Source organism: Pteropus medius, unplaced genomic scaffold, assembly GCF_902729225.1.
Source record: "Pteropus medius unplaced genomic scaffold, Ma_sr-lr_union100, whole genome shotgun sequence".
Classification (NCBI taxonomy): domain Eukaryota; kingdom Metazoa; phylum Chordata; class Mammalia; order Chiroptera; family Pteropodidae; genus Pteropus; species Pteropus medius.
Window position 1 is genome coordinate 29,073,176 of NW_024344378.1, and position 12,797 is coordinate 29,085,972.

Sequence of the window (12,797 nt, forward strand, 5' to 3'; positions counted from 1 at the left end):
GTATGGGTGGGGGAGGCTTGGAACCAATGCATTTGAGTCTATGCAAAAAGTTATCAATAGGTTGGTGACAGAGATGTTGAAGCATTTTGGAAAAAAAATGTTAGCGTGTTAGAGGTACATTGAGAATCAAAAAAATGAAAAGATGGGGTAATTACCAACTCTAGGAAAAATGAAGGGTTGAGCAAGACAGGATGTATGATTAAGACTGTTTGATTCTTCAGAAGCATTACTGTACATTATTATAATGTAAACACTCATTAATGATTTTACCAAAATTGTTGTGATATTGGTTGGGGTGGGGTAGTAGAATGAGGGGAAGGGTGATATGGAAGAGCTAAGTCCCCATCCATCATAGTAGGAAGTCAATGGCTGTTGCTTTATTCATTCATCTGTTCATCTAAGTATTCAACAAATACTGATTGCTTACCATGTGTCAGGCCTTGAGGTAGGTATTAAAATGTAAAAGTAAGACAGGATCCATAAGCTCAAGTAGCTCACAGTCTAGAGGGAAGACAGACAAGTAAATAAATAATTAAAATAACAATGGGATAAGTACTATGATTCCAGGACACATTTTCCTCCCATAATGCATCATTTTTTTCTGAAATTTACATTTTCCGTCAATGAAGTGGAAGGTAAGAGTGATGGCACAGTAAAACCTTAGTAACTCTAATCCTCTGAAACGAAATGAGTCAGCCTTGATAGGTAGGTTTGCCAAATAACACTTGATGAGTACTTGTTGTGTGCCAAACTCTGAACTTCTCACTTTACATGGGTTTAATCTGCACAATAATCCTGAGGTAACTATGGTTACTAAAAGGGCAACAAACAGGCAGATCACTGGAAAAGAAAATACAAATTGGATTTGTATGTGAAAATACCATACTATGTGTAACTAACTGAAAACTAATAATAAAATAAGATACATTTTAATTAGCAGATTAGCAAAAATTACCCAGTGTTGGTAAGAGTATGGAGAAACAAGAGTTCTCACATGCTATCAGAGTGAGTGGAATTCTGGAGCACCATTTAGCTATATCTGGAATAATTTTAAATGTGCTTACTCTTTGATTCAGCAATTTTATTTCTAGGAATTCATCCTAGAGATAATCTCACATAATTGCAACAAAGATATATAAATAAATGTGCTCATTCGAGCATTGCTTGTTACAGCAGAAAACTGAGAAAAACAAAATATCCAGCTATGGAAGACTGACTAATAAAGCATGGTAATTCCATACTATTAAATTAGGTAGGTCCACATGTACTGATAGAAAACTATCCAAGATATATTAAATGACCAAAAGCAAGTTAAAGAACGATAGGTTTTAGTAAGAGTGTATTTCCATTTTAAAGAGGGAAGTAGATGTACAGGCTCATGTGTAGAAAATTTCTGGAAGGATACATAGGAAACTGTTAACAGTCATTACCCTGGGCAGTGGGACAGCCAGTTCTAAGGTAGAAGCAATACTTTTTTTTAATTTTTCACTTTATACCCTTACACTATGTTTGAGTAACCTTTATAAAAATAATTTTGTAATTTAAATAAAAGTAGTTTTAAAATTCCAAAAATAATTTCATAGTATCTTTCCTTTAAAGAATTACACTTTGCATAATCATATTAGGGATTCTGAGAGGTTCTATTTAAATTTTTAAACAGCATTTTAAATACATATTTGTCCAAAGAATTTCAGTCAGAGAGTGGAAAGACAGAATTTCTGACTTGCCATCCAGAGCTCAATCGATGTCTCTCAAAATTTTACTATACAATCAAGATGGAGAAAGGGATTTGATTCATTCATACTAAATAAAGCTTATCTTGTATCTTAATGGGGAAAATAGCACTTCAGGATTTTCTGTAAATCTTAGGTGGTATATCATAGTTTTCTAGGAACAGGTATGACATTCAACAAGAAAGGGGAAAAAAAAGACACTTTTAAACTTGAGTTATATTTCTTGTCTTTTAAAAGAGTACCATTTTACCCCTATCATTTCCTCCTTTTTAATAGATATTTTACCTTTAAAAAGGGAAGCAAGAGCTTGTCGGGTAATTTTGACATCTAGTTGCTGACAAGAATACAATTTCTCCATTTCTTTTTCTGAATCTTTTTCAGGCCAATTACCTTCTCCTGTCAGTTCTGTCTAGATACTGTTATCTTGTATCCCAAATGAGACTGTTCATTTAAACATATGTCTCCCAAATGAGACTGTTCATTTTAACCTCTTCAATGATTTCCATTGACTATTTAAAGCAATTGCTGTTATTAATTTAGTCCCCTACCAACAGGGAAATAATAAGGAAGAAAATAAAACAAGTATTTCTTCTCAAAGAGGATAAGATAAAAACAAAATAAGTAAAGGGGAAAACTGTGAGTAAAACCATCTTTTCTCTGTGTCTGGCTCATGCTGTCATTTCAGAAGTTCACACTTCTACAATCTTACTCTTCAATTAAAACCATAAAATTGTGTCGAATGACTGAAAATACTTACTACAAAATTCATGGCTACAGATAATTGTAACGAATGTAGTTGCCCATGACATGAGTTGGGCTCTCGTAGATGAATTTTGGCCTCATAATCTATACATACGTAAGAAATAGGTTTGAGATTATTAAAAAGCAAATAAAACCTGCAGGTGGTCCCTCTAAAAGTGAGGCCTAGTTCCTGATTCTGTGCCAGCAGTAGAAACACAGGACAGCAGACACACTGCCAAGGAGGTGGAATGTCAAATGGCAGAGTGCTATATGCTTGTTTGGGTTGGCTCTGCTTAGGGAGGCCAGAAAGGGAAGAGAAGAGAGACATCAGAAGCATCATCTTTACACCTCTGTCTGCCTTTCCCCTCCCCCCTCTTCTTTCTTCCCTTTTCCCTGCTATTCTTTCATTGAGGGTTAGATTTTTTTGTTGGATTTACTGATGTGATTGGTTTACTCTTTCATTACATTTGCTGCTGGGCCCTGGAGCCATATGAAAGAGCTAAATTGTAATAAGAACTTTCATGGCTAGAAGGCAAGGCTAGTTGAGCCATTTCCACAAGGAGTAAGGAGTGGGAAACTTAGCACTAATTTCTACTGCCAGGGGAAGGAGGAAGGAGAGCTGACTGCTACTAGCCCCAAGCTGTGTGGCTCTCAACTCCTTGTCCATTTCCTCTCTTCACATGAGTCTGTTTTCTTTATTTGCACACACTATCAATACCATACCATTTAGCAGATAATGGTTCTCTAATTGTTTTGCTTGTGTGCCATCTCCCCCACTAAGATGTATACTTCTAAAAGGCCTCAATCCAGTTTCTCCTGTTATCGATAATGCACTAGACAACTACATGCTCATTTGATTGAATCAGTAATTAAAGAACCATTTTCACCTATTTCTTGAAGCTCTTGGCCTGTAGTTGTAGTGTCAGCCACTCCTTATGTTTCTTTAGTCTTTTACTTCCATGTCAGAAATGGAATCTAGAGCTGGCCTGAGACTTCTGTCTTTTGACAGACTCAACTTCTGTCTAACTTGAAGACCCAACTTCTATCCCTTGATAGATACTGCCAAAAATAAAGTTTACTAGACGGAAAAGTTCTCTCAGATATTTGCATGTGAATAAGTGTGTCCCAGTGAGTTCGAGCTTGTTGTGTGACTTAAGAATGTACATTTCTCATGTGATTACATAAGTAGGAAATCAGAAATGGTTACAAATTTAAGTCAGAAGTAGGAGGAGAACATTCTAAATTAACTTTTTTTCTATATATCCGAATTTCTAGGATGATATAAAAAGGTGGATCTTCATTGCTTTAAATTCGTTTACCTGTATTAAATACTTAATATATCTTAGGATTTTTTCCCAGGGATATCTATTCTGATTCATTAACTACTTAATAAAAAAAATTTTAAACTAATTTGATGGATTTTATGCTGGTTCACTATTGTTTTCAATCATATGATTTTCCTTCTCCTTATTAGTTATAAACTTTATTTCTATTTTTTATCTTAATTCACCAACCAGTAATAACAATAGTTAAACACCATGGATATTATAAGCATCCTTGGTTTATGCTGATTTTAGTGTGAAAAATCTATATTATTTTATTATAAAGAATGACATAAACTATCAGCTTAAGAAAGATATTCTATCTCATTTTAAGAAAGTCACCTATTTTTAATCTTTTTTCCCATGAATTGATATTAAAAGGATACCTTTTATATATATATTTTAATATATACCTTAAATATACATTTTTTTAATTGTACCTGTTAATGTGAAAAATATATCTATTAATAAAAGAGAGTGGTCTGTAGTTTTTCGTGTGTTTATATGTGTAAATGTGATGTGTGTATCTACAATTAACATTAAACTAGCTTGACAATTTTTTTAAATTACAAGTGAAGCAACCAGGTCCTGAAGTCTTTTTTTTTTTATCTTATTGATTTTGTTTTCAAATTCTTTTATGTATCATGGTTTATACTGATGTCTTTTATGTTTAGTTAATTTTGATAACTTCTATTTTCCAAGAAAAAAATCACCCTGTTTCTTTAAGATCGAAAAGTTTATTAGCATGGATGTGCGTTTTATGGCTTTAAAAAAACTTCTCTTTATCTGATATATCCTATTTGGCAGAGAAAGAATATGGGGATGCTTTGACTGGAGTGGAAAAAATAACAAGAAAGAAATAAAATATCTCCCCTGAGATGCCAAACCACATATCCACCCTCAAGCAGATTTGATACCAGAATTCGTTCTGCCAGTATATTCTAAAAATGTAGTTAAAGTAGTTATGGGCAGTATTGCCCCCAGGACATCTAGCAGAAATGAAAATAAATCTCCAAAAGAATACTTTAAACTTAGGTCTCAAAGATTTGTCTCAGATAAAATTCCTAGGAACTTTAGGCTTACAATAGGAAGGAAAAAAAAATCACAAAACACAAGGAAACACACCATCATGAGCAATAGCCATTCAAAACAACAAAAAGCAGAATCAAACTCAGAAAGACTGCAGATTTTGGAACAACTAAACATACAATATGACATATCGAATATGTTTAAAGAAAAGAAAGAGAGTTCTGACAGTATAACTAAGGAGAAATTGATCATGCAGATCTAAAAAATAGAACTTTTATAAACGAAGAAAAAAATAATTTAAGTTTGACATCCAAAGGACAAATTAAATATCAGAATAAATGCTGATGTAGGGAGAACGATGAGAAAGATAAATCAGAAGAAATTATGAATGAAATCTAGCATAGAGAAGCTGAGATGGAAAGTGTTAAAAGAGATCAAGATAGAGGAAGGTAGAATGAGAATATCTACCGTTTCTCTAACTAGAGTTCCCTGAAGACAGAATAGAGAGAACGGGGAGAACTAATGGCTGACCAGTTTTCAAAATTAATGGCAAAAATGAGTCTTCAGATTCAGAAAACCCAATGAAGTTAAAGAAAATAAGCAAAAAGAAACACAAACCTGGAGATATAGAAGTAAAACTGCAGAACACTACAAGCAAAGAGAAAACAATAGAAGCATCCAGATAAAAAAGAAAAATTACCTGCAAAGAACTTGCAATCAAATTAAGACTTGACTTCCTAACAGCATCTTTAAAAGCTAACTTACATTGGAATAATTTCTTTAAAGTGCTGAGAGAAAATATTTTCAATCTGTTATTGTATACCAAGGAAAACTATATTTCACAAATGAAGGTGAAATAAAGACACGTTCAGGAAAACAAAAACTGAGTTTGCTTTCAACAGAACCTCATTAAGGAACTTCAAATAAAGATACTTTGGGAAGAGGGAAATGACCCCAGAGAGAAGATGTGAGAGCCACAAAGGAAACTGTGGATAAATATTAAGCAATACTAACGAAGTAAATCCTGGACAACAAATGCATGTAAAATCGGAGTTAAAATATTTTAAGGTTCTTATATAATGCAGAGAAAGAAAAAGATGTTAACTTTTACTTTAATATGGGTGCTTAAATCTATGGATAATCCTTAAAAATAGAAATAAACTGTAGAACTTCCAAAGTAGTAAAGGAGAAGAATACGATAAGGGGTAAAAGTGGTTTAAACAAAAAGGAGCCAAAAATTTTTGAATGAAGAAATGTTGAAAAGTAGAACAAATGAGAAGCAGAAAATAAACTTTAAGGTTAAAGGCTTTTCTAAATGAAAATGTTCAAAACATATTGTTAAAAGTTATCAGAAAATAGCAGGTAACATAGTTTCAATATAAAGCAAAAAGTTTCAAAACTAAAAGGAGAACTTGGCAAATTTATCATCATCAGGAGAGATTTTTTAATATTCTCTCAGTTATTAATCACAAAAAAATTCATAAGAATATAGTTGACTTAGAACCACACAATAAGATTATTCTAATGGATTTAGAATATTAACATTAAATATAACATTAAAGTGTTAGTTCAACATCTAGAAAATTTTATTCAAGCACACATGTAGTAACACTTATGAAAACTATGTATGAAACTATTTAACAAATATTAAATTATCATACACATCACATTCTCTGACTCAACATAATTAAGATTTGTTTTAAAAATGTATTTTATTATAAGAGGCATATATCTAGATGTTATTTTCTTCACCCAATGTGGCAATATTTGTCTTTAAGCAAGTTTGGTCATCAACTCAAATGGAGACTATAGCCAAGGAAACAAGAGAAGGCTGAAACTCAGAAGGACAGCAATGGAAGAGTTAGGAAAGATCACCAAGAGCAAAGATATGTCTTTAGAAACCAAGGCTAAAATGATCCACACTTTCATATTCCCTGTTACCGTGTACAGATACGAAAGCCCAACAGTGAAGAGGACTAATGGGGGCTGTGGTGGAGGGTGGGGGGAGATTCACTTGAAATACGGTGTTGGAGGAGAGCTCTGTGGCTATCCTGCACCATCAGAAAGATGAACAGGTAGGTCCTAGAGCAAATTAAGCCTGAAACATCACCAGAGGCAAAACGACAAAACTGAAACTGCCCTACTTTGGGCACATCGTGAGAAGGCAGGATTCTTTGGGAAAGACAATAGTGCTGGAAAAGTAGAAGGCAGCAGGAAAAGAAGAAGGGCAAATATGAGATAGGTTGACACCATAAAAGAAACCATAGGCATGAGTCTGCAGGACCTGAGCAGGGCTGTTGAGAACAGGACATTGTGGACATCACTCATTCATTCATAGGGGCACCAGGAGTCGGGGCTGGCTGAATGTCACATAACACATACAAGTTTAACCTGTTAATGTTTGTTATGCCTGGTATGATCATGATCTAAGACAGTTTAAGTACTTATTGCAGAACAAATTTCAGTTTCTGTTTAGAGAATAGGTGACTTCTACAGCTTTTGCTTATATTTCACGCGAAGGCCTTCTATATGTCAGTGTTCTATTAATGGAGACGATAATGTTGCTGCTACTCCTAGCGCGGCTGTTATTGTTATTAACTTTCAGTGTCTTGACTCCTATACAAATTGTAGACTAAAAGTTCTGTCCCACTTCATACCCATTAGGATGGCTATTATGAAAAATAAAATAAACAACAAGTGTTGGCAAGGATGGGGAGAAATTAGACATTTGTGCTTTGCTGATTGGAATGAAAGATGATGTCACCACTGTATGAAATGAAATGATATGGTGAGTCCTCAAAAATTTAAACATAGTATTACCATATGATCCAGCAATTCCACTTCTGGATATAACACCCAAAAGAAGTGAAAGCAGAGACTCAAAAAGATGTTTGTACACCCATGTTTATAGTAGCATTATTCACAATAACCCAAGTTGCTTCCATGGATGAATGCATAAATAAGATGTGGCATATGCGTACAATGGAATATTATGTACCCTTAAAAAGGAAAGAAATTGACACATACTGTAGAATAGGTGAATCTTGAAGACATCATGTTATTTGAAATAAGCCACTCACAAAAGGACAAATATTGTATGATTCCACTAAAAGAGATATCTAGAGTAGTCAAATTTGTGGACAGAAATAGAATGGTGGTTGATAGGCTGGGGGAAGAGGAGTGAGCGGTTAGTGTTTAATAGGTATAGAGTTTCAGTTTGAGAAGATAAAGTTCTGGATGGCAGTGATGGTTGCTGGACAATGCAAATATACTTAATGGCAGAGAACCATACACTTAAAATAGATTAAAATGGTAAGTTTTATGTTATGCACATTTTACCACAATATAAAAAACAAAAACAAGAACTTTTCTGTGCCAATACCCAGGAACACTCTGCCACTGTTTCTAAGGTGTTTATAAGGTGTCAATCTTAATACTTTGAGAGAAGTCAACTCTGTTACCCCTTTCTAAAGTTGCTCTTACCACAGCATAGAGGTCAAAAAAAGATTATCTACAAATGCCTTATAGTTGTGTAGAACTTTATATTTGAAGAAAGGCTTTTATGTGTCCTAACCCATTTAATCCTCATGACAGCCAAGGTAAGTTGTACTCTCTTTTAATTCATGAAAGAAAGCGAAACTTGAGAGATTGTCTTATGACCATGAGCCTATTAAGGATGCAAGGGTTCAAATACTTATCTACTAAATAAAACTATTGATCTCCCAAAGTACAGAAATAATTGTCAACTTACTATGAACTTTACATGTAAAATGCCAAAAGCAAAGTGCTATGCTTGTTAAACTGAATAAATAAAAGGGGGGGAAGAAAAGATAACACCATTACCTTCTCAGTGACCAAGGAATAATGATTATACTGAATTTACGCTCTAAATCCTATTAACATATTTGTGGCTTTTTATAATGCTGTATTTCCAAACCTTGGTCACGTTTAAACTCTGGTTGGCTGTTTGTCTTTTTGAACTTTACCTTCTAAAAATACTCCTTAATTTGGGAGTTTGGGGAACTTTCCCTTAAAACTTATTGTTTTAGGTTGCAGCTATTCAAATTTTTATCTGAATTCTCAAAAAGTTTTATCTGATTCCAATAAAAACAAGTAGCCAGGTTCTTCTCTCATTGTTATGCAAGAACTGTTTCATTTTGGGTCTTAAATTTCCCTTTTTATTGCTCTCTTTGGAGTGGATGGCTAATGTAAATGAGAAAAGTCTGGCAAGGAACCATCACTGCCCTTAGTAATTTTATGAGTTCTCCCTAGAACAAATGGCTGGGTCAGTGCAAACTCTGGATTCTCAGCACACAGCTAGCATTCATTTTCCTTTGAAGCCTGCCATAGACAAGTCAGCTCAGAACCCCAACTCTCCTGCTCCGGAATGCTGACCCAGTAGCTTTCTCTGTCTCCGGAAAGATTTGGTACCTCGTGGAAGAGGGGTGGCATTGACACCCCCTTGCTGTGAACAAAGCCTCCCTGAATTTATTAACTGATAACATAAATAACTCCCTGCAGCAATATGCAATAGATTTCTCACTCTGGTGGTATTCTGGGAAAGAATTTGAGATTGTGCACTCTTTGGTCTTTCTCTCTGTGTGGTACCTGTAAAGTCTACACTGATAGGTTAAACATCGAATGTTCAAAAAGATGGTCTCTTTATTTCCTCTTAGAAGTTGTTCCAGCTACTGTGAGGTGAAAACAGTGGACAGTCTCCTCACCATTGCATTTACTGCACATATTCTGAAGTCAAATCTTTCACCTCATATAAAAATGTTTGGAAGCTCTCACTTCATTTTCAAATGCTTACAGCATTTTTGGGATGAACTTCCCTTGTGTTTTCCTATAAAATTCATAATCCAGGATTCTCTGAGCAGAAAGCAATGGAAAAATGAAGTACTTTTACAAAAAATAACTCTTACCTATCATTTGGGCAACAACATGGGAACTTTTTCTGATTTATTGCTTCCATTCTCATAGCTTACATTTATGAAGCACCTACTCTGTGCCAGAAACTGTTGAGTGCTTCATGTGCTTTATGTTATCTAATTCACACCACAGATCTATGTGGTTGGTACTAACTTTCTGAATTTATGTAAAACAATACAAAAGGAAAAAAAAAAAAAACCCTGAAACATAAAGAGGTTAAGTGGGCACATAGCAAGTAAGTGGCTTATGTTAAATCCTTTTATTCTGTGTAAACCTGTACATACCTACCTCAAGTAGATCATTGTCATTAGAATCCCAAATTAAAGAATTTTCAGAATCAGACTTGCCAACCCTTGTCAGTACTTTTCGGACTTTAATATTCTCTTCTCTCAACAGAAGAGAGCATCAACTTTTATATTACTTCATGCATATTTATATTCATATCTATTATTGTCCCCCCCCCCAACTTTCTCCTCTGCAGGATTTAAACAAATAAGTCAAACTCTTGTTAACATTCCTTCCAAGAGTATGTATCCTAATGCCTCAGTCACTTTGCTTTCTCACTTTGCTTTCAAATTCAAACTTTATTCAACTTCCCTATAGTCTACTAAAGAATGAAAGATACGAAGCAGACACTCATTATTTGTAATTGTGAAATATAATGGTAAAGATGGAAAGTAGCTCCGTGTTATAAATGAGGCAGACTTATTTTTAATGCTGTTTAAAAGATAAAGGAAAATGTTATGAGGCGAGGCTGTTTTTAGAGAGAAGCTTGATTTTTTTTCAAAGTGGTAAAGATATTTTATGCTGGCATTGAGTATTTTTGACAAAATATTTTGTAATCTATTTAACAACAACAACAACAACAAAGAATAAGTATTTCTTGAACATCTACTTTGTCCTTAGAATTTAAGGAGGATATAGGCTAAGTATAAGAAATGGCTCCTGCCCTCAAGAGTTTATCATTTAGTGAATATGAGAAGATGAACATACCAATAAATTTAATTATATCCAAGGCGATATGTATTACGTGCTCTTCTTATCCTTCCTTCTGGCTCTTCAGCAAGACCTAAACATTTGTTCTCTAAACTACATCGTGAATTCTTCTTCCTCTTCAGACAAGCTTGATTTTGAATTTCAGAAAAAGCTTAGTTTTATGTTTCGGAGATTAGAATCTGTTTTCCCTCTATTTATTGTCTGGTTATTGTGATCGAGTCTTAAACCTAGATTTAAATGCTGAGAGACCCTCCCATGCTATCCACTTTAAGATGTGTCTTTATGTTTCTCTTACAGAAGCATCATCAGAAATCGGGCCTTCCCTTGTGATTCACACCACTGTCCCATTTGGAGTTACATACTTGGAACACAGCATCGAGAATGTACAGGAGTTAATCTTCCAGCAGCTGGAAACCGTTTTGCCAGGTCTGCCTCGGCCAGTTGCTACCAAATGCCAGAAATGGAGATATTCACAGGTAATCAGAGAATCCAGTAGTATGAGGACCATTTTCTTCATAAATAAGCAGCACCGATCTTACTTTTTCCTCATTCTTTGCCTGCTGTTTAAGTGTAAATTACAGGTTTTATTATCTTGTTATTTTTCAATAAGAGATGCATACAATTTCCCCCAATGTTCAAATTCTAGTATCTCAAGACTTACACACCCTGAAAATCTGGGTGTATAAGCAAGACAGGTTACATATCAAAATGCAGCTGTTTCTCTGGGGTTTTTCTAAATAAGTACTGTGGTTATATAGAAACCACTATAACCTCCCAAATTTTTGCAATATGTCAAATTAACCTTGTAAGTGTATTTTGCTACCACAATTTTCATTTTTATTAAGTTCCCACTTTGGTTTTGACTGCTGCCAGCAGAGCTCTTTGGGGCAGAAAGATGAATACCTGTATAGATCAGTTACTTGAGCTGTTTCTCAGGGTTAGATAAACCTCCTGATCGCTGTACTAGTTCAGATTTAAAGCTCTTTAAACTAAGTAAATGTTGACTTTTCTGAAAGCCTGTGCATATTCCAGTAGAAGTTTGTGAGTATTCCTAGAAAAAGTCTTTTGATCTGTAAACTCTGTTGTGAAGTCACTTGAGGACAATGGAACAAATGGCAGAACGGAAATGAAGCAGTGAGTTGTCTATTTTTCCCTAAGATTTCTGAGCCCATTGATGAATTGATTTATCAGTATTTTTGGTTATCTAAGCCATGAAGCTTTCAGAAAAAGTGGTGTTGTGAGAAATCTCAGCAGAAATTGTATACTTTAAAGTGCTTTCCGAAATCAGAGGAAATGGGAAATCATAAATTACTCCCTAAAACTGGTCTATATGTTTACCCATATCTTCTCAAGTTAAATTATACAATGAACCTTTGGGGAAAATATTTACTTAAACATGTCATAGTCACCTTAGCAGACTTTACTTTTTCCTTTTAAAAGCATTGAAAAGTCTCAATACCTAATATCTTTAAATGATATTTAACTCAATTTTAGGTTAACTTGAAAAAGAAGACAGAGAAATAATCGTCTTAATATGATTTGAAGCTAAATATATTACACAGCAACTCACTTTGCAACTTATAAATGTTTCTTTTAAAAAAAAACAATAGTTTGTGAGTTTTTTTTCTTGTGGCTTCCTTAAAATAATGTATTAGTAAATCAAAATTATGAATTAAAATCTACTTATTTCTTAAAATTTGATGTTATAGAAATAGATTTGACCTTACCACAAAAAGACCTATTCAAAGTTGTATAATATCACAAAATTTAATTAAAATGTTTTGACACAAAGTACATCCAAACCCTAGCAATGATTTTTATTACAATTTGGATGTTTTCTCTTGAAACTATTTTAGTACATTTACAGCTCTGTAGTCATGAAATCTACATTGGTTGCAAAGCCTGAAACAGAATAAGTTGGCATTTGACCTTATAAATTTGCATTTTCCGCTATTCATATACTTTGCATAGTACTTGAGCATCATTTTACAAAACATAACATTATCATTAATGTCAGAAATCTTACCCACATAGTGAGATCGAT

General features: G+C 34.1%; 1 protein-coding gene across 2 annotated transcripts in view; it reads left to right on the plus strand.

The window, feature by feature from the left end:
- The window catches only part of RNLS (renalase, FAD dependent amine oxidase), a 258,769-nt gene that overhangs the window by 224,569 nt on the left and 21,403 nt on the right, over nucleotides 1-12,797 (plus strand). For both annotated transcript variants that reach the window (XM_039871791.1, XM_039871792.1), the window contains one exon: nucleotides 11,051-11,229. In XM_039871791.1, the coding sequence (XP_039727725.1) occupies nucleotides 11,051-11,229 (179 nt within the window). The remainder of the gene's footprint in view (nucleotides 1-11,050; nucleotides 11,230-12,797) is intronic.